We start from the raw sequence: 23,099 nt of genomic DNA, 5'->3' as shown, positions 1-23,099 counted from the left end.
CTTACTATTTTTTAAACCTCATCAACAAGCAATGTGCAATAATATAATTATAAAAAAAATCTGTAAAATTACCTGGCTTAAAAAAATTTTTTTTTTAATAATTTATTTTGTTGTTGTTGAGAAAATGCACAGCAAAACATACACCAGTTCAACAGTTTCTACTTGTACAGTTGGGTGACATTGACTGTATTCTTTGAGTTGTGCAGCCATCTCACCCTCTTTTTCTCAGTTGTTTCACCCTCATTATCATAAACTCAGTGCCTCCTAGGGTTCCTATCTAATCCTTTGAGTTGTCACTCTGATCTCATATAGATAGATCCTAAAAGAGCATAACACTCAAGGCAGACCTTGTTTACTAGTTAAGTTAATAAATTATTGTTTGGTTTTAAGTAGACTTCAGGGGATATTTTTGGTTTAAGGTTTAAAGATTATCTCAGCACAGTAGTTTTGGGAGTTTGTCCAACCTCCAAGGCTCCAGAAAATCTGGATTCCAGGAGAATTTGGAATTATAATTGTCTTTTTTTTTTTTTAAACATTTCTGGCTTTTAAATTTGATAGTCAAATTAAGTGAGATTTATTTGAAATAGTCTTGGATAGAGATGATAAAGACCTGAATTATCAACTAGTTTAGAGGAATTTTTTTTTTTTTTAAATGTTCATGTTTACTGTCTTCATAGTCTGTTGCTTATTAGCTTGGTCATTTTACAGCATTTAAAATTAAGGGACTATTGCCCTTGACAATAATGAATCACCAGAAAAATTCAAGTTAATATTATGTGTAAGCTTAATTTACCAACAAAATCAACAAACATTTGAGGCCCTATTGTGAGCCAGGCACTGCTATAGTTTCTCAAAAGAGGGATTGAATGTCTAGAAAGTTAGAAGTTTAATGATGTTTAAGAGAGAGCTGCTGTATATCCTCATTCAGTACATGTGATAATATTGTCTAATTTTAAAGATACTTAAGAAATACATTGACTTTGTTTTGTTCTGAAAGTAAGCTACCATAATATTTGGTGTTTTGTGACATATATAGTGTAGAATTATTTGTGAGAATTCCTCAGGTCAGGTTGAGTCTTTGCGTCATTCCTGCTACATAGATGATTTACATGAACCTATCTTTGTTTTTCGAGTTCTAAACATTTATTATATAAAATTTTTTATAATAACTTATTAAATTTCTTTTATATGTATATTTTTTTTGATGCTTCCTGAATGAAGAGTTTGGATTGGGTTTAGCTTTCTTACCTTTTAGCATTTAATTTCAAGTTATTAAAAAAACTCTAAATTTTTTAAAGTTAATAATTGCAAATGAAAATGTATTATTTATTTTTCTATGCTCTTGCCGGGGCAAAGAGAAAGGACAGCTATTGGGAAGATTAGGTAATGTAGGTAAAGTGCCTCTTGGGCACTCTAAATATTTCCTCCATTTACTAGCCTGGTCCTTATATGTGACCTATCTCTTTACTTGCAGAATGGCGCTAAAAGTTGTTGTCCTCTTTGCTTAACCTAACATTGTATAGGAAAAGAGCATTATTATTGTTATTCAGTATTCAATATTATTTAACACAGCTAAAAATGTAAGCATAGTTTTTGTATATCAGAGGTTTTAAACTGGGGAGCCACAGACCCCTTATATCTGTGGATAGAATTCAGAGGGTCTGTTAACTTGATTGGGGAAAAAAATTACATCTTTATTTACACATTTTCTTTCATTAAGAATGTAGCCAACTAATCACAGTAGTGTTAGCAGAACCAAAGACTCTTTCCAACAGAAATTGCAGGTATTTTCATAACATGTTACAGTTGTTGCAGAGATCTCCAAATGACATTTATACTCAAGTAGTAATTTAGTTATTAGATCCACTGGTAGATACTGTTATTTAAAACATAAAGAAGCATGTATGTTACTGTATCATATATTTGTGTTTTTTATACTTCGATAATTATGTTTTAGTATAATTCGTTTCTTTTGTAATTTCATTATCTTATGCCTTTGAAAACACTTTTCTAGGAAGGAATTTATAGGCTTCAAAAGAGGGCCAGTGGTGGTGGTGGTGGTGGGGAGTAATTAACAACCTCTTTAGATGCTGTTACCGTGTAGAGTTTACTGCCAGAGTTACCATCTCAGTTTTACACTTCTTCACTTTGTTATACTTCTTCCCAGTTCCCCCGTAATTTAACAGAGGAGTTTTGTAAATTTTTTATCTGTGGGAGACCACAGTTGTGTTCAGAGATTATTACTAAGTCTCAAAAAAAAAAACGAAAAAATATTACACATAGGCTTGGGAGAAGATTATCTTAAAAAATTTAGGCAACCTAGTATAAATTATTGAAGCATCAGTGTAGGCCCGGTATGGACTAGACTTAATAATACCTGTTTTACCACCTGACAAGTGGGAGAGCTTTCTGTTTGTTCAGTAGAGCTCACTGTGTTAAGCATGAGGCTGTTTTTCCATTGTATAAGGTAGAGAGTAGGTTGTTTTTAGAGCCACCCTCAGAGTTAATGGACAGAGAAGACAATGTTTTGTATGAATGTTTTGTCTTTACAATGTGGCACTGTGTTTTGAGTACATATTCATGCACATAATTTTCTGGAAATGGGAGACATGTATACTTGCAGCATTCCAAGACTCCTTGCTGGTGTGTAGCTGCACTGTTGCATGCACTTCTTTGCTTCTGTGGGTGTCAGTATGGAAAAGAGGCAGGATGAGACCACTTCAAGAAATTTAGAAAGAGGGGAGGAGGAAGTAATTTCTTCTCAATACTTACGTATTATGAGGGAAGAAGAGTTGATTATCATTATATATCTTTTATATACATTGCTTTGTTGTTTTTGTTAGTGGCCTTCGAGTCAATTCCAACTAATGGCAACCCCATGTGTGCAGAGTAGAACTCAGAGTTTTCGAGGCAGTGACCTTTCAGAAGTGTAATATTTATTATCATTTTAGAGAAGAAAGGAAGGCACTGAAAACAAGGTTGGTTTTCAAGATGGATTAATTATAGGTTGAGCCCCAGGACATGGCTTCTTTATTAATGTTTTAAATAACAACATCCACCAATGGATCTAATAACGATATACCTAGGTTTGTTTTTAAATTTAGTTATTAATTTTCAATTTAATAAAAATTAAATTGTCTATTCTGCTACTAACGTATGCTGGTTTCAAGAAAAAACTGACTAATACAATCATAGAAGATTTACACTAGAATTGTTTCACTGAGGTTGTAATAGGTTTTTTCTTCAGTAATCACTAAATTGGTAAACTTAGTTTTTAATTAAAATTATACACAACTTTGTCTTAAAAAATTTAAGGCAGAATCCTTACATGTATTATATAAGGTACTAAATATATAAACAAAATTTTTAGTGAAATAGGTTTTGAAATTCTCATCTCTGATTTTTTTAAATTAGGAACTTAACAACAATAAGACTGTTTAATATTAAATGCTCAATTCCATATATCCAGTATCCTTTGTAACTATACCTGTATTTTTACCTAGATGTAATGGGTGATTACACATTCTGCATTTTCACCTATCCATAACGTAAATGTTGACAATTTGTCTCATACTATTAAAAAAAGAAAAGGAAAAAAACCTGTAATAGTCTTCATGTTATCACATAGCTTCAGCATTTCTTTAATTGTGATTTTAAACATTGGCTGTTATAAAGAATGCTGCTGAGAATGTCCTGGTACAGATTAGTTTCTTTTGTATTTGTTTATTTCCTTGGGGGTTTATTCTAGAAGCTGAGTTTTCATTCAAAATAGCTTTGTAGTTTTTGTTATATACTGGCAGCTTATTCTCTAGAAACGTGGGGCCAATATTGCTGCCAGAAATATTTATCTATGTGTTTGCCAGCGTAGTGTCCATCAGCACTGGCATGTGTCATTATTATTTTGCTAGTTCAGTGAGTATATAATCATACCTTAAAGCTCTGTCAGTTTATGGATTTAATAAGGAGCATGATTGTTCATTTTTTACATAGAGATTTGTGCAGAGTTTTCTCGTTTAACCACTTAGTAGGGTCTGAGTGATGCTTTTATATATTTAATTATTTATTTTGCATGATAGCCTTTTGTTGGGGTTATTGCATATTTTTCTATTCTATTTTATTTTGATATTTATTTTATTCTACTTGTGTAGGTATTTTAAATTAAAATACATTTATCTGTTTTTATCAGAACCTATAAATCCTCCTTAGTCATATTATGTTTCTTCTCCAAAAATTAAAATTATTTTTTAGTCTCTTCTTAAAAATGGATTAACCTACTTAGATTTTATTAAATGGTAGAGTGAAGGTATAGTTCCAACTTCAGTTTATTTAGTTAAAATGATTTTGCTTTTTTATTTTAAGAAATTAGTTTATCTTATTACAGGAGTTCTGTGTTTTCATTTTAGAAATTTACAGACTCATTCAAATTCCTTGAGACTTAATATTTTGGCATATTGTTATTCTAGTCTTGTTTTTTCATACACTTTAAAAAAAGAAATATGATGTTACTGTACGTATGGTTTATAACCTGTCTTTCCACTTAATAGTTTGTGAATATTTTGCCATGTCTTAATATTTTTCTGTAACATTTTTATTGGCTGTATTATGGTCTAGCAGAGCCTGCGGACATGCCGTGATTCACTTAGCTAAACTCCCAACATTACATGTACACTTATAAATAGCACTGTGTTTAGAATCTTTGTATACCATTGTACACATTTGTTATTATTTTCTTTGAGTAGATTTCTATAAATGAAATTATTTGCACTTTTTAATATCAAAAAGAGAGACACAGGTTGGTGTGGTAGAGCTCTGGACTCTAGGAGTCAAAAGACTTGTTAGTTCGACCATTCGGTTTTTTATTGTTAGTGGAAAAATTAAATAACGTATAAGAACAAACATTGAAAGCTATGAAGTACTCTATCAGTATAAGGTAGTTTTGCTAAGTAATCACTTTATGTGTGATTGGTAAATAAGGAGATGGTTGTTGTTAGCTGCTGTGTTGCGTTGTCTTCTGACTCATGGAAATCCCGTGCTCCACAGGATCCAACCATTGTGAGCTATAGGGTTTTCATTGACTGATTATTGGAAGTAGATCACCAGGCCTTTCATCCTAGTCTGACTTAGTCTGGAGACAAGGCGTCATTATTTCTCTCAGATAATTTATAATTAATTGAAATAGGGTGAAGACTGACTTGATTTTTCAGAGATAAAACTGATTTGAAAATACATATTTTTTAGGAACTTCATTTAGAAGTGAATCATATCCTTATTTGCTAAGGCTTTTGTTAGGCCCTCCACTTCCCAGCAATTCATATAGATCAGTTAGGCTTGTAGGACATTTCGAAAAGAAACAAGCCATAATGAATTGGAAAATAGAATAATTTCATACAGTTGTAGAATAAATATAGGGATAAAAGGAAGACTCAGAACAAATTATGAATGAACACAGCATTATTTAAAAAACCAAAAAGCCAAAATAGAATTTCTAGAAATAAAAATGAATCACTGAAATTTTCATCTAGTGGATGGGTGAAACAGCAGATTAGAAACGACTGTAGGGAATTAGTGATTGGAGGAATGTTGCACGAGAGAAATAGACAGAACATATGAAAAAATAGGCATGGATTAGAGAATAAAATATCCAATATATATCTAATAAGAATTTCTGAATAAGAAGAGAATGGGAAAGAGGCAGTGGTGAATTTTTTTTCAGAATTTAAGGAAAGTGCGAGTCTTTAGAATAAGGAAGCTTACCAAATCCTGAGCAAGATAAATAAAAGCAAATTTCAAGTACATGAAAGAAAATAAAAACTCCTAAAGGAAACCAGAGAGCAAAGGCAGATTGCCTCAAAGAAATGAGTTGGGTTATAGCAGATATCTCATCATCAATAACAGATGCCAGAAGAAAATGAAATGTCTTCAAAATGCTGATATGTCTTCAAAATGCTGATAGAATAATGGTCAGCTTAGAATTCTGTATGCAATTATTACCTAATGAAAAATGGTACTTTAAGTGGGACGATACAACAGTTCTAAACCTGTACTCACCTAATAGCATAGCCTAAAAACACGTAAATTAGAAGCTGACAATTTACAAGATGAAAATAACATCCACATTCATAATTGGGAAAATTTAATACACTTCTCCCAGATCGGTTAAGTAGACTAAAATGAGTAATGATAGCGTCTATGAGCAAAATGTTAAAAACATGATCTTGCTTGATCTAACTTAATAAACGTACAAAATACCTTCTTTTTTTTTTTTTAATTGTACTTCAGGTGAAGGCTTACAGAACAAATAGTTTCTCATGAAACAGTAGTACACATATTGTTTTATGACATTGGTTAACAACCCCAAAACATCTCAACCCTCTCCTTTCTTGACCTTTTTTTTGGGGGTTAAAATATACGTAACCAAAAATACACCTTTGAAAAATTTCGACATGCACAGTTCAGTGACATTGACTACGCTCTTCCAATTTTGCTGCTATTCTCACTTAAGATGAAGGCTTACAGAACAAAATAGTTTCTCAATTAACAGTTAGTACACATGTTGTCCTATGACACTGGTTATCAACCTCACAACACATCAACACTATCCTTACTCAACCTTGGGTTCCCTATCACCAGCTTCCTTGTCTCCTTCTGCCTTCTGGCCCTTGTCCCTGGGGCTGTCCACTCCCAGGCTGAACTGTGAACCTTGGAAATGACTTCACCACTGAGCTAACAGGGTGTCTGGGGGCCATACTCTCAGGGTTTCTCCAGTCACCTTTAGGTCAGTAAATCTGGTCTTTTTTTTGTGAGTTAGAATTTTGTTCTACATCCTTCTCCAGCTCTGTCTGGAACCCTCTGTTGTGATCCTGGTCAGAGCAGTCAGTGGTGGTAGCCGGGCACCATCTAGCTGTACTGGACTCAGTCTGGTGGAGGCCTTGGTAGCTGTGGTCTGTTAGTCCTTTGGACTAATCTTTTCCTTGCATCCTGTTCTCTTCATTCTCCCTTGCTCCCGAAGGGATGAGACCAGTGGAGTATCTTAGATGGCTGCTCACAGGCTTTAAGACCCCAGACGCTACTCATCAAGGTAGAATGTAGAACATTGCCTTTATAAACTGTGTTATGCCAGTTGAGCTAGATGTTCCTCGAGACCATGGTCCCCATAGCCCTCCACCCAGCAGTTCAGTCCCTCAGGGAGTTTGGATGTGTCTTTGGAGCTTCCGTGACCTTTCCTTGTACAAGTTGTGCTGGTTTCCCCTGTATTGTGCAAAATACATTCTTTTGTCTAAACTTGAAACAGTCTTTAGAAAAATAAACTAAACTCATGAAGTACTAAAAATAAAGGAAGTCTAAATGAGTAGTGATCCTCTGGAGCACATTCTTTGACTGTTGTACAATAAACTTAGAAATAAATGAAAAGACAGCACTCTGCTCCCCTCCAAGCCTCTATTTCTATAGAAAACTTTTAAAAAATTCTTAATGATTAGAAATCGTGATTAGAAACTGAAATAAGAGTTTAACAACAGTGAAAGAACTACATAAAAAACTTGTATAGGACTGTACTAAAGTGATACTTGGAAATACAGTTTAGTTTCAAATATAAGGCAAGGTTTTTTCCTCAAAAAATATTCCGTAGAAAAGGAGATTTCTCTCCGTCTCTCTCTTACAAAAGTACTGTTTAAGAAAGGGACATTGACTTAAAATGCCTGTAGTTCATGTGAGTTTGGAAAGCTCATAGGGCTCACCTAATTTAAAAAAAACCTTAAAAAATCCAGTGGTTACAATATGGATATTAAAATATATTCCTATAGAACAGATGGAGGGAAAAAGCCCTAATATTTTATATCAGTGATTATTAGTTGTAGCTTGGGATAAAACTGTTAGTGATAATATAACGCTGATTCAAGAAGTACTTATGCAATCTGGAAAACTGGTGTGATTCAAAAAGTGGCCTGTGTTTTGATTTAGACATTCATATCTAATATATATGAGGAGTTTGAATAAAAGTGTTCTGTGAAGTGAGAGATAAAGTGAGCGGTATTTCTGAATCAATATTTTAGAGGCTGTGTGTTTTTAACATTTAGATTTGCTTAGTAAATAAACGTTATACACATGACTATTTACATATTCAAATGATAAAAGATTATTTAAAAATATCTTCTCTGACAAAATAGGAGGATTTTTTATATTTGGAGTTGCCTTATATTTGGGCACATTTAGTTCATGACTTCAATGCATGTATTAGAAAAGAAGAAAGATTGGATATTACTTAGGTCAACTTTCAGTTCTAGGGATTAGAAAGCTTTAGCAAAGCCAAGGCAAGGAGAAGAAAAATAAATAAGAAGGATAAGGACAGAAATTAATAAAAGAGAAAATAAATAGATCAAATAAACTAGACAAACTTTTGGCAAGATTAACCAAGACAAACTGAAGGCAGAAATGAACTGTATTAGGAATGAAAAGGGGGTGGCTCATAACTTCAGATGTAGTAGAGATTTAAAAAATCATGAAAGAATACTATGAATAACTTTGTGCCATTAAATTGGATAATTTGCATAAATTGGACTATGTTCTAGAAATATGTAAATTGCAAAGACTTACCAAAAAGCAGATTTGGTGATGGAGAAGGCATTTAAATGTTTTGACCATGTTACGTTTGGCCAAGCAAGTCCGGAAATAAGAGATTTGTGATTTGTTAGCTTATAAATGGTGTGTAAAGCAGGTCATTCTGGAGGCTGTTTTAAGCAAGACCTGAGGTGATAGGAATCTGAACTGACCCAATAGTTGTTGGAAAGAAGTAGAGTATAGAATTAGAAGATAGGACTAAAGTACATTTAGGTTCATGAAAGTAGATAGTGTAGGGAGACAGGGAATAGGCTAGGAAAGGGTTAAGAAATGAGGTGTTCAATATCTCCAGCTGAATTTCATAGCACAGAGTGTCTGATAAATATCTCAAGAGGAAATTCCCCCTATAGAGAGGTTTTTTGGCATGTGGTTGAGTAAAATTTAGGGGAAATAGCCTTACTTCAATGCACCGTTTTTATTTCACTTTGGAGAATTTTCAGTTTTATTAATTACATCTTTAAAAGTAATTGATCTAGTGTTTTAATTTTAAACAACTTTCCTTTTGCCATCAGGTTGATTCTGATTCGTGGGTATTGAGGTATAATTTATAGTCTGTGAAATTTTACCCATTTTAAATGTACAGTTCAGTATTTTTCGTAAATTTGTTGAGTTGTAAAATATTTAATCTACTTAAAAACTTTTTTGTGTTGAATATATATATGTACAATAACAAATTAGCCATTTCAGCAGTTTTTTACACATCCAGTTAAGTGACATTAATCACTTTCACCATGTTGTGCAACCATCACCACTACCTGTTCCCAGATTTTTCTGTCACCTTAACAGAAGCTCTGTGCCCCCGAGTAAGGACTCCCTTTATTCCCCTCCCTTCTGCCCCTGATAAACCACTAATAGACTTTGCTCTCTGCACGTTTATTTGCCTATTCTAGATATTTCATATAAATGGAATCATACAATATTTGTCCTTTTGTAACTGACTTATTTCATCTAGCATAATGTTTCCAGGTTCATCCATGTTGTAGTATGTATCAGGACTTTATTTTTTTTATGATATAGTTTTAAGACACAAAATTAATTGTATATTAATTTAGTTGCTTCTCCTGTAATTAATAAAGTTTATTGACAGAGATAATACCTAGATAACTGATTCTTAAGTAACTGTCTAATATAGTACTTCTCATTATTGTTTTCAAATTGGAATGTTAATCATTTCTTCTGGACAGCTAATAATGAGTAAGAATTTTAGGTCTTTTGGTTGGTTTGTAAGGAAAACCCCACAATTTTGGTAGGTATTTCTTACTAAGAATATTTAGCCTAAGACAGTACGATGATTCTCTTGGATTAAGGTTTACTTCTGTTGTTTTGTGGGGAAGATAGAATTTAACATTTGTCTTAAGAGCAATTCTAAATGTATCAGTGAAGGTCACTAGCATGCAGGAGAGTAGCATGTAGGGCGCTAGTATACAGAAATACGACTGTTTTATTGATTTTAGGTGAATAAGCTACTCATTTTTTTCTATTTGAATTTTCAAACTTTCAAGAAGAAAAAATAATATACGTATTTTTAAGTTTCATTAATGAAAATTGCCTTTTGTCTTTGGCAGTGCAGAAAAAAGATTAAAATGTGTTCCTAATGTCAGCTCTTTAGAATCTGAATCCACCTATCCTCACTTTTACTGTCCTTGTGTGTATCATGCTGGGTACAAGGATGAACGTGACTCGATTAGAGGGAGACAGCATTTGAGCCCTTAACAATCATATGTCCTTGCTACATGTTATTTGTAATAATATTAAAACATTTAGTAGGTAATCAGTATGCTTTACACTATGTTATTTGAGATGTGTGGTATTTTAAATCATAGATTTTAATCTTTTTAAGGAAAGTTGTGGTACCTTGAAAAGTAGTATAAAGTAAGAGCACTCCGGATTACTTTAAATGCTCATTTTAAAATGTTTTAATCGTATTCTATACAAATTATACAATTATACAAATTATAGTTAAAATAAAAGCCTTATGTAAAAAGATAATAGACCAATTATGCCTTCTTTTTCTTTAACAGAATTCGTAAAAGTGCAGAATTTTTAAAGAAGTTAACAAAAAGAGAAGCAAAATGCCGAAACCAGTAAGTGTATTTTATTACTTTTGACAGTACTTACTTAATATATTAGTAGCTTTACATTATTTTCAGGGAGTCCTGGTGGTGCAATGGTTAAGTGCTAGGCTGCTAGTTGAAAGGTCAGCAGTTCGAACCCACCAGCAGCTCCATGGGAGAGATGATCTGATGATCTGCTCCCATAAAGATTACAGCCTAGGAAACCCTATAGGGCAGTTCTACTCTGTCCTTTAGGATTGCTGTGAGTTGGAATCAACTCAACGGCACCCAGCAACAACAAAGTCCTTTTTGGAACAAGACAGAATATTATGGTAGAGAAAAATATGTATTATGGTAGAATTGTTGGGATAAAAACTCTTAAATTTTCTTTTAGATTAAGGTGGCTAGAACACAGTATTAGGTGGGCCAATGAAAAAGATGTGTAGGTAACATTGTAGTCATGGGTTCTGGGGTCAGACTGTCTTAGTTGTTATCCTGGATCTGCCACTTAATCCGAGTGACCTTTGTTAAATTACTTCAGTCTCTCCAGTTCTTAATTTTCTCATCTATACCGTGGGGATAGAAGTAGTTCCTTAATCAAGGTGGTATGGTGAGGATTAGATGAACAATCAGTGCTTAGTAAATGGTAACTGTTACTGTTAAGCAGGCGAAAATAATGAGAGATCAGGAGGAGCAATGCATTATTAATTTTCTCATAATTCTATCTTTGATGCTAGTGATACCTATGCTGATATTATATGTAATCTTAGATTTTTTATTTAAGAATATATGTTTAATCACTTAGTTTTATAATTATATGGTTGTCCTTCATTAAGGTTTACTTCTGTTGTCTTAGGGTAAATGTCCTTTCTTTTTTTCATCTAACAAAACGGGGGTATTTTTTCAATAATGTTTCTTTTGGCCAGTAACCTCTTTTAAGAAAATGATTTGGCTGTAGTTATTGGCATTTTCTGGCATGGATATCACTTTGGAATTATTTAAAGACCCAGCTGGTAACAAAGTATGCATTGTTGGAGGGAGAGAAGAATAAAATGAGATAAAATGCATAAAAATCAGAAAGGAAGAAGTAAAATTTTCTGTTTGATGATGATATGATTATGTCAAAAATCCTCAGAAATCTACAAAACAAGTTAGTAGAACTAATTGAATTTAGCAAGGTTACTGGACAGAGGTTATATTAAAAAATTAATTGTATTCTTTATATACTGGTAGCAAAAATTTAAAAAATGAAGTAGAAAAATTCTATTTGTTGTAGCATCAAAAACAAAATAATTAGTACTTTTGCAGAAGCTGAACAAGCGCTCTACCCTGAAAACTTGCTATGAGAAATTAAAGACCTAAATATTTGGGAAAATATACAGTGCTTATAGACTGGAGATTTAATATTGAAATGTCAGTTCTCTCCACATTTATTGGTAGATTTAATGCCATCCCAGTCAGTTGAATCTCAGTAGACTTCTTTGACCAGAAAAAATTGACCAGCTGAGTATAGCATGTATATGGAAATATTAAAATATGTATGGAATAGCTAAGGCAATATTTAAAAAGAACACAGTTGGAGAACTTAACACCCCTGGATTTTAATACTTACTATGAAGTTACATAAATAAGACAGTGTGGTATTGGGTAAAGAACAGATAAAAGGATTAATGGAACAGAAATATACCTACACACCAACACACACACAACACACACGTACACACACAAATACATTCTTTAGATTTATGAAAAGAGAGCCACAAAGTTCAATGGGGAAATTAAACTTTTCAACAAGTAGTTTTGGAACAGCAGGTTATCCCGTTGAACATGAACATTGACCTTGTCTTACAGCTTACACAAAAATTAAATGAATCAGAGACCTAAATGCAAAAGCATAAATTGTGAACCTTCTAGAAAAAAGCAGTAGAAAAATTTTTTGCATCCTTGGGGGTAGATGATGATTTCTTAGTTCACAGAAAGTTTGAAACATTAAGGAAAAAATTAGACTTCATCAAAATTAAGACCTTCTGCTCTATGAAAAGAGCCCTGGTGGAGCAGTGGTTAAGAGCTAGGCTGCTTACCAAAAGGTCAGCAGTTTGAATCCACCAGCCACTCCTTGGAAATCTTATGGGGCAGTGGGGCATTTCTACTCTGTCTTATAGGGTCGCTATGAGTCGGAATTGATTCCACAGCAATGGGCGGGGGTGGGGGGTGGGGAAGGCAGCGATAAAAAAATGAAAATACTTGCAATGTAAAGTTCTGTTACGACTCCATAAAACAACTCAGTTTAAAAAATGGGCAAAAGCTTTGAACAGTTACTTCACAAAAGAAGTTATGTTTATAGCCAATAAACACACAAGAAGATCCTTAATGTTTTTAGTCATCGGGGAAATACAGATTTAAACTACAGTGAGGTACCACTTTATGTCCCCTACAAGGGCCAAAATTAAAAAGACTGATAACAGCAAGTGTCAGTAAGGATGTGGAGCAACTGTAACTCTGATATATTGGTGGTAGGAATATGAAAGTTTACAGTTGCTTTGGAAAACTATTTGCCACTATTATTGAGTGGCAGGCATTTATTTAGTGTTCCTTAGAGTAAGGAGTCAAAACTGTATATACAATTGAATATCAATAAAGTTTGTTGCTAATGTATTACAAATTCTGGAAGAAAATATTTTAAGATATTTGTAGTCAGTGATGCAGTTTAGTTTTTCCTCTTTATACTTTTTAGGTCAGGATGTAGTTAGCCACCCCACTACCGCAAATAAAAAAGAAAAAGTCCATTTTTCCAAAACACTAAACTTAAATTTAATTTGGTCTCTATATTTTACACATCCTTTTGGCCCAGCTTTATACTTAGTATATGTCTTAGTTATCTAGTGCTGCTGTAATAGAAATAACCACAAATGGGTGGCTTTAACAAACAGAAATTTATTTTCTCACAGTTTAGGGGGCTAGAAGTTTGAATCCAGGGTCCTGGCTCTGGAAGGCTTTCTGTCTGTTGGCTTTGGGGGAAGGTCCTTGTCTCTTTGAACTTGTGCTACTGGGAGATCTTCATGTGGCTTTGCATCTCTCTTCTCCCATCTTTGCTTCTTTCACTTGCTTGTTAAATCTCTCATATTTCAAAAGAGGTTGACTTAAGACATACACTACACTAATCCTATCTCATTAACATAGCAAAGACAACCCATTCTCAAATGGGATTATAACCACAGATATAGGGGTTAGGATTTACAACACTTATTTTTGGGGGACACAATTCAATCCATAACAGTGTGTGTGGTTAAATTGGTCATATCACAACTTTTGTAAACTTTTTGTGTGCATGTGGGTTTTATTATTATTTTCATTTTTTATTTATTTTGTTGTTGTTGAATATGCACAGCAAAACATATACCAACTCTACAGTTTCTACATGTACAGTTCAGTGACATTGATTACATTGATTACCTTCTCACCTTTTTTTCTGAATTGTTTCTCCTCATTAACATAAGCTCATTGCCCTTAAGTGTACACCTACTTTTTTGATTGTAAAATAAAGTTGGTTTGATTACAGGTGTTTTGATTGCCTCACATAATTACTGTTAGGATCAAATGTAAAGGCTTTAAAAGCTGACTTATAGCACTTTTTCATTAAACGTTATATTTATGGGTAATATTTGCATTTTTCATAATGCTTTTTATGTTAACATAAAATAGGTTTATTATATTTAAGTGAATTAGTAAATATTTTTAAATTTTCTCCGTTTTAATTCATAGTGTGGTAAATATCAATAGATATCAACCCACATGAACAAAAACTTTTTCTGTGCTTAGTAATTTTTAAGAGGACAAATGGATCCCCATACCATGAAATTTGAGAACCTCTTGCCTAGGGCATTATTATAGTCTGAGTTCCAGCCAACAAGAAGAGGAGATAGAGCATTGGGAAGCACACTCACTCTTTTATGCTTTGGCCCAGAAGTACCCTATATCAACTTTGCTCACGTTCTGTTGGTGAGAAATTAGTCTCATGGACACAGCAAATTGCAGGAGAGGTTGAAAAATGCACTGTAGCTCGGTAGGCTTGTGCCCAGCTATGATTCTGTTTGACTAGAATATTTACTATTTGAATATTTGCAGAAAAAGTCTGCCTACTTCTGGTTTATATAAATGGGCCCATTGTAACAATTGGCAAAGGAGCTAGTGGTAGCATTAGTATAAAAACCAATTGCATTTCTATACAAAAGCAAAAACAGAAAACCATTTAGGAAAAATACTTTATCAGGTTCGAAATCCTATAATTGAAACCCTTATAGATAGATGAGTTTCAAAATTAAGAATTTTTTGGATTTTAGAAAGGTAAATATAAAATATAAACCAAACCTGTTGCCACTGAGTCGATGGGAACTCATGGTGAACTCTTACGTTGCAGAGTAGAACTGCACTCCATAGGGTTTTCAGTGGCTGCGATCTTCATGGAAGTAGATCAACAGGCCCTTCTTTCGTGGCACCAATGGGTGGATTCTAACCAACAACCTTGGGGTTAGCAGCTGAGCACAAACCATTTGCGCCACCTACCAAAACCAAACCCACTGCCATCGAGTCGATTCTGACTCATAGCGACCCTAAAGGGCAGGGTAGAACTTCCGGGTTTTCAAAGCTGTAAATTTTTATAGAAGCAGACTGCCACCCCACCCCACCCTTGCAGAGTGGCTGCTTGGTTCAAACCACCAACCTTTTGGTTAGTAGCTGAGCACTTTAACCACTTCGCCACCAGGGCTTCTCTTTGCACCACCTAGGGACAACATATTATGTGCATATGCCGTTATATGGTCTGGGGTATCACCTCGAAAGCATTAATATTTGTATGGATTAATATGCAGATATTCATTATGAAGTGGGATAAGTTAATTCATCAGATAGCCTTACATCATTTCAGCAGGTTTTAGCTTGAAATTTTCTAATAAACTTTAGTTGTAAATGCTTTTAGAATGTCAGAGTTGTGGGTTAGGGACTGTGAAATTCCACTGTGTGTACAATAGCTGCAAAACCATAATGATATAGGGAAGAAATGTCTAACAATTGATTTACATGATTTTTATGGGGAAAATTATAAACACCTTTTTTTTTAACATTAGAGTATTCCATGTACAGAAGTTGTAGTTATTAGAATGAGTAAGATGTATATGGGGAACAAGAAGTCTAGTTCAGAGTTACAGTTAAACAGATCTGGACCACATCGTGGTGAAATCTAGGTGAAGATGCTACTCTGGAATAAAAATTATTTTTTTAAGATGTGTTAAGTTCTTGATGAGATATCAAACTAGAAAGATATTCATATGGGAAAATTATTATTTAAAACGATTTAGCAAATAATGGCCTATAGTTGAATGTTTTTTATAAAGAGAGTAATATATTGCAGTGTGAATATAACGTAATATCTGTTGTTTGTGTTGAAAAAAATATGAGATAGTGAATGGAATTCAAAGAATTTGGAGTTGGAGCTCAGTTTAAAAACTTGCTCTGCCGTTTGATATCCATGTGTCCTTTGACAGGTAATGGCAACTCTTTGAGTTTCTATAGAAATGAACATAAAATCTCCTACTATAGTTGCAAGGGCTAAATGAGAATATGGAAGGCCTATGGTCTAGCATTTAGTATGTGTCAGGTAGTAAATATTTTTAAACACAGAACTTCATAAGCTCTGTTTTTTTCAAATAGATTTAAGATTTCCTGTGATTAAAATCAAATTTTTATCAATCTTAATAAAAAAATATTAGATAGAATTTTGGAGTTGCTCTTTACTACTTGTATATTAGACCGCTTTATTTTATAAATCAGATTAAAGTATTTTCTCATGCCTAATACTTAATAGGTGTATTCTGTTTCCTACTGATAATCCCTTTGGTTTTTATTACAGATCAATGTAAGAGTCACTACAATGGATGCCGAGCTGGAATTTGCTATTCAGCCCAATACAACTGGCAAACAACTTTTTGACCAGGTATCATTTAACCACATGAACTATACCAGAGTGTGGATGCTATGGCGTTCTTTCTGTGTTTTCCTAGACCTTTACTAATAATGCAAGAATGTAGCACTGGGAATTTTTTACACTGCCTATTTAGATATTTTGAACAACTGTAAGGATATTCTTTATTCTTTGTTATTCCTAAATTTGTGGGATAGAACTTTAAAAATATAACTATTAAACAGGTATTTATTTAACACCTGCTATGTCTGTCATTGTAATGGGAACTGAAAGGGATACAAATATATTCTACATAGTCCTTGAGTCTACTTACTAGTAAAGATGATAGTATTAAAAATAACTTCAATGCCAGTCAGGTTGCGTCAGTGCTAGGGGAAGATTATAACTAAACTGCCATAGGAATTTAGAAGCAGAAACTATCACTCTACCTGTGTAGTAGGAGCCTTTTGATTTGCACTTTGAAGGATGAATAGAATTTTAATAACTGGAAATGTTAGGACGTGGTCATTGCTGGTAGCAGAAGAAACAAAGGCTCAAAGGCAGGCGTGTGTAGGGAGTAATGCTTGGGTAGAATAGAAACCTGGATCTAGCACCTTGAAGATTATGATTTGCTAATTCAGCAAACATTTGGTGTCTGTTATGTGACAGCCATATCTTTGTGGAGTTACAGAGATAAATGAAGCGTTGGTCTTCTTTTCAGTGAACTCATAAAGTAGAGGGAGGAGGGATAGGCACATAAATAGGTAATAGTGTGATTGTGATGATGGTTATGAGGATACCCAACGAAAAACCAAACCCACTGCCATTGAGTCAGTTACAACTCATAGGACAGACCCTGTAGGACAGAGTAGAACTGCCCCCTAGGGTTTCCAAGTCTAATCTTTATGGAAACAGACTGCCACATCTTTTTCGCACGGAGCTGCTGGTAGGTTTGAACTACCAACGTTTCAGTTAGCAGCCAAGTGCTTAATCATTACACCACCAGGGCTCCTTTATGGGAATACAGAGGAGGGATATTTTATTTCCTCTAGGTAGAAGTGGAGGGTTATGAGGAAAGTATCCTTGGAGAGGTGATCTTGGAGCAGAACCTTAAAGCATGTGGAGGCATTAATTAATTAGTTAAGGAAGTAGTGGAATGGGTGGAGATTCTAGACAGAGGAGACAATAAGAGCAAAGGCATAGGGACTTGTAGGTTGTAAGTAACAGCTAATAGTTGGGTGTCATAGGCTTATGATGTGCTAGGCAGAGGTCGGAATAGGAGGTTCACATATGTCATGTTAAGGAACGTGGGCTCCTGATCTTGTCTTTCTCAATCTTGAGTACACTTTAGAATCACCTGTGGAGTTTAAATAAAAAGGGCAGTTTGGAAACCACCTTTAGAGATTCTGATTTACTTGTCTGGGGCCTACTCTAAACCATCAGTAATTTTTTTTTTTTTTTTTTAAAGCTCCCCAGGTAATGCTAAATCAGGGTTGAGAACCACTGTTGTAAGTAATAAAGTTTCATTGAGAAAAAGAGGAAAGAGATTGGTGCAAAGAGGTCAAGTGAGTAAGAAGAAATGATTGCAAAGGAGAGAGAAAGGTGATACATCTTGTGTGGCATGAGGCTTAGAAGAGAATAAACTTCCGTAGGAGCAGGAAAGCAAAGGTCTGTGGTCAGACTAACTTGATCTTAAAGAGAGAATTTTTGACATTATAGCAATAAATGACGTATTAGATATCTTGGTTTTGTTAGATGTCATTCTTTCTCATAGTGATCCAAAACCTGATGAAATGAAATTTAAAAATTCCTGGAAAGTTGTTTCTTTTCTTGACAGATAGTATACTTAATCTCCTGATTAGGTAATTAATGAACTTTAAAGCTTTGATAAGGTCTTTTCGGAAGAGATTTTTTTTGGGGGGTGGGGTGTGTGTGTGCACATTTTTAAAGCTAAATTATAAGCAGCTGCATATAGTCTACCTTGTGAAGTAATACCCACTTTTGTTGATTCTTTTAGGTCTCCTGTTTGTAAACATATAGTCTTATCTATATTCTAAACATAGAATAGAAATGTGAATGGAGTTAGTGTTTATTGTACTTCATGGCAAATTGAAGTGTTATTCATAGTGAGCAAAATGTTTGTGGTGGCCAGAATCAATCAGCAATTAGGCCCTTTTGGTATTAGATACTGAGAAATAAAATATTCATCGAATAGTTTGGATACCAGGGAAAATGAAACATCTTTTGTTATAGTGGTTTAAAAGTGTGGGCTCTGGAACCATATTGCCTGCAGTAGAGTCCTACCTGTAGTTTGAGCTTGGACAAATTATTTACTCTCTTTTTGCTTCATTTTTCTCATCTGTACAATTAGGATGATAATAACATTACTCCCTCAGAGAGGTGTTAGGAAGATTAAATGAGAATCTTATGTAAAAAACATAGATATAAAAATCTTATGTAAAAAAGTGTTTGGTGCATAGTTTATGTATATGTATTTCTATATATACACACACACACACATATTTCATATTGTAAATGAAGGTCTAGCTTAATGGATATTGTTATTTGTTTGGACTCTCAACAATTCTTTAGTCATTGTTCTGTTTCCTAGCAACTTCCCTTGAGCCTGAATGCAAGGATCTAAAAGCAGGCTTCATCTTGGGTTTGGTGAGTGTGTGAGGCGAGCTGTCAGGTAAGTAGGGTCAGGAACAGGTCAGGAGCCAACCTGGAAGTAGGAGGTCTCCTTAAATGAGAGTACATATCTCTGAGTCCACATGTAGCAGAGACCCCCACTTCTGATCATGTTAGCTTGAGGCCAGCTGCTGTATGTGGGGGACGGGGAGGCCTCTCGTTGAGTGATTAAAGTCATTTGGCTTGCTCCCTAGTGACTCTTCCTTGACTCTTCCTTGTCCAGCTTCTACTTGTGGGATTAAAGTAGAGACTATTCATACCTCAGGGAGTACTCAAGATGATCTATTAGAATGCAAGAAAAAAATATTGATATGCTGGTTTATATTTTTATCTCTCCTCTTCCAAGTGTTTTTTTAATATAGACTTTGTAATGTACTTGATGTATAAACACAATAGTATATGTGAATAATTTATATATAAATGTACATATATTGTAGTTATATGCACAAGCATTTTTTACTTACAAAGGTATATGCTCAGAAATTTCTAAGAGTACCTCTAGAGGAAAAAGGAGCCCCAGTGGTGCAATGGTTAAGCGCTTGGTTGCTAACCAAAACGTCAGCAGTTTGAACTCACCAGTAGCTTCACGGGAGAAAAGACCTGGTAATCTGCTGCCATAAAGATTACAGCCTAGGAAATCCTATGGAGCAGCCCTACTCTGTCCTGTAGGGTTGCTATGAGTTGAAATCTAGTCATGACAGCACACAAAAACTTCCAGAGAAGTACCACTGGGAATATAGAGCCTGTCAGGGAATTTCAAAGTTGAGCTCTCTTATTCTCCTGGTGTTTGTTGTGGTAGTCTAAAGTTAGTTAAGGGACTTGACCTTGTGTCCACTGTTTCAAATTCCCCTTTTACTTAGCCAGCACTGTGAATCTCATAAAGCCTGGAGGCAAAAGCTGAGGCCAGCTACTTGATACACTTCTCTCTACTGCTCTTAACCTGTGTAAATTTCCCGTGTCTGCCGTTGTCTCCTTGAATATTTTCAGTGGCTTGGTTGGGACAGCCTATCCTTTGGCAATATTAAATTATTTAGGATACCCTTTGTCTACGTTAAGTCTTTGGCTGTTCGGCATTGATCAGTGTTTCCATCAGTGTTAGTCTATATATATCGCATAAACTCCAGAAATTTCTTAGATTTTGGTCTTTTTCTTTTCTCGCCAGTGGGGCTCCTTGTGAACACATGTAAACTAAATTTTTTTTTAAATTGTGCTTTAAGTGAAAGTTTATAGTTCAAGTTAGTTTCTCATATAGAAATTTATACACACATTGTTTTACGTGACCCTAGTTGCTCTCCCTGTAATGTGACAGCACACACCCCTCCTTTCCACCCTAGATTTCCTGTGTTCATTCAGCCAGCTCCTGTCCCTTTTTGCCTTCTCATCTCACCTCCAGAAAAGAGCTGCCAATTTAGTCTCGTGTATATACTTGAGCTAAGAAGCACTGTCTTCACAAGTATCATTTTTTGTCTTATGGTCCAGTCTAATCTATATCCAAAGAGGTGGCTTCAGGAATAGTTTCAGTTCTGGGCTAACAGAGAGCCCAGGGACCATGTCTTCCGGGGTCCCTCCAGTCTCGGTCAGACCATTAAGTGTAGTCTTTTTACTAGAATTTGAGTTCTGCACCCCACTTTTCTCTTGCTCCGTTAGGGACTCTCCGTTGTGTTCCCTGTCAGGGCGGTCACTGGTAGTAGCCAGGCACCATCTAGTTCTTCTGGTCTCAGGCTGATGGAGTCTCTGGTTTATGTGGCCCTTTTGTCTCTTGGTCTAGTATTTTCCTTGTGTCTTTGGCGTTCTTCATTCTTCTTTGCTGCAGGTGGGTTGAGACCAATTGATACATCTTGGATGGCCACCTGCCAGCTTTTAAGACCCCCAGATGCCACTCACCAAAGTAGGATGCAGAACATTTTCTTGATAAACTTTGTTATGCCAATTGACCTAGATGTCCCCTGAAACCGTGGTCCGCAGACCCCCCCCACCCCTGCTTCTCTGTCCCTTGAAGTGTTTGGTTGTATTCAGGCAACTTCTTAGCGTTGGTTTAGTCCAGTTGTGCTGACTTCCCCTGTATGTAGTGTGTTTTCCTTTCCTTCACCTAAGAAGATTTTTGTCTACTATCTAGTTAATGAATTCCCCTCTCTCTCCTTCCCCACCCTCATAACCATCAAAGAATGTTTTCTTCTGTGTTTAAACCTTTTCTTCAGTTCTTATAATAGTGGTCTTATATAATATTTGCCTTTTTTGCGACTAGCTAAATTCACTCAGCATAATGCTTCCAGATTCCTCCATGTTATAAGATGTTTCACGGATTCATCATTGTTCTTTATCGTTGTGTGGTATTCCATTGTGTGAATATACCATAATTTGTTTATCCATTCGTCCATTGATGGGCACCTAAGTTGTTTCCATCTTTTTGCTATTGTGAACAGTGCTGCAGTGAACATGGGTGTGCATATATCTATTCGTGTGATGGCTCTTATTTCTCTAGGATATATTTCAAGGAGCTGAATTGCTGGATCATATGGTACTTCTATTTCTAGCTTTTTAAGGAAGCGCCAAATCGATTTCCAAAGTAGTTGTACCATTTTACATTCCCACCTACAGTGTATTAAGTGTTCCAGTCTCTCCACAACCTTCCAACATTTATTATTTTGTGTTTTTTGGGTTAATGCTAGCCTTGTTGGGGTGAAATGGTATCTCATTGTAGTTGTGATTTGCATTTCTCTAATGGCTAATGATCGTGAGCATTTCCTCACGTGTCTATTACCCACCTGAATGTCTTCTTTGGCAAAGTGCCTGTTCATGTCCTTTGCCCATTTTCTAATTGAGTTGTTTGTCTTTTTGTTATCGAGGTTTTGCAGTATATTATAGATTTTCAAGATTAGATGCTGATCAGATTTGTTGTAGCCAAATTTTTTTTCCCAGTCTATAGGTTGTCTTTTTACTCTTTTGGTGAAGTCTTTTGATGAGCATAAGTGTTTATTTTTCAGGCGCTCCCAGTTATCTAGTTTCTCTTCTGTTGTTTGTGCATTGTTAGTAATGTTTTGTATTCTGTTTATGCCATGTATTAGGGCTCCTAGCGTTGTCCCTATTTTGTCTTCCATGATTTATTGTTTTAGATTTTATGTTTAGATCTTTGATCTGTTTTGAGTTAGTTTTTGTGCATGGTGTGAGGTATGGGTCTTGTTTCAGTTTTTTGCAGATTGATATCCAGTTATGCCAGCACCATTTGTTAAAAGAGACTGTCTTTTCCCCAATTAACAGAGTTTGGGCCTTTGTCCAATGTCAGCTGCTGATAGGTGAATGAATTTGTCTGGATTCTCAATTCTGTTCCATTGGTCCATGTATCTGTTGTTGTACTAGTACCAGGCTGTTTTGATTACCGTGGCGGTATAATAGGTTCTAAAATTAGGTAGTATGAGGCCTCCCACTTTGTTCTTCTTCTTGAGTAATGCTTTACTTATCTGGGGCTTTCCCTTTCCATATGAAGTTGGTGATTTGTTTCTCCATCTCATTAAAAAATGCCGTTGGAATTTGGATTGGGATTGTATTGTATCTGTAGATTCCTTTGGGTAGAATTGATGTTTTCATCATGTTGAGTCTTCCTATCCATGAGCAAGGTATGTTTTTCCACTTAATGTAGGTCTCTTGGTTTCTTGCAGGTAGTGTCTTATAGTTTTCATTGCACAGGTCTTTTACATCCCTGGTTAGATTTATTCCTCAGTATTTTATCTTGTGGGAAGCTATTGTAAATGGTATTGATTTGGTGATTTCCTCTTGGAAGTTCT

At 35.0% G+C, this 23,099-nt stretch overlaps 1 protein-coding gene across 2 annotated transcripts in view; it reads left to right on the top strand.

Moving 5' to 3' along the window:
• Nucleotides 1-23,099, top strand: part of RDX (radixin) — an 85,528-nt gene that overhangs the window by 5,959 nt on the left and 56,470 nt on the right. For both annotated transcript variants that reach the window (XM_004382482.2, XM_004382485.3), the window contains exons 2-3: nt 10,638-10,700; nt 16,576-16,659. In XM_004382482.2, coding sequence (XP_004382539.1) covers nt 10,689-10,700; nt 16,576-16,659 — 96 coding nt within the window. In that variant the 5' untranslated portion in view covers nt 10,638-10,688. The remainder of the gene's footprint in view (nt 1-10,637; nt 10,701-16,575; nt 16,660-23,099) is intronic.

This window comes from Trichechus manatus, unplaced genomic scaffold, assembly GCF_000243295.1.
Source record: "Trichechus manatus latirostris isolate Lorelei unplaced genomic scaffold, TriManLat1.0 scaffold00094, whole genome shotgun sequence".
In the NCBI taxonomy this organism is placed as follows: domain Eukaryota; kingdom Metazoa; phylum Chordata; class Mammalia; order Sirenia; family Trichechidae; genus Trichechus; species Trichechus manatus.
The sequence above is the reverse complement of the archived record's forward strand: the minus strand, read 5'-3'. Positions and strand labels throughout refer to the sequence as shown.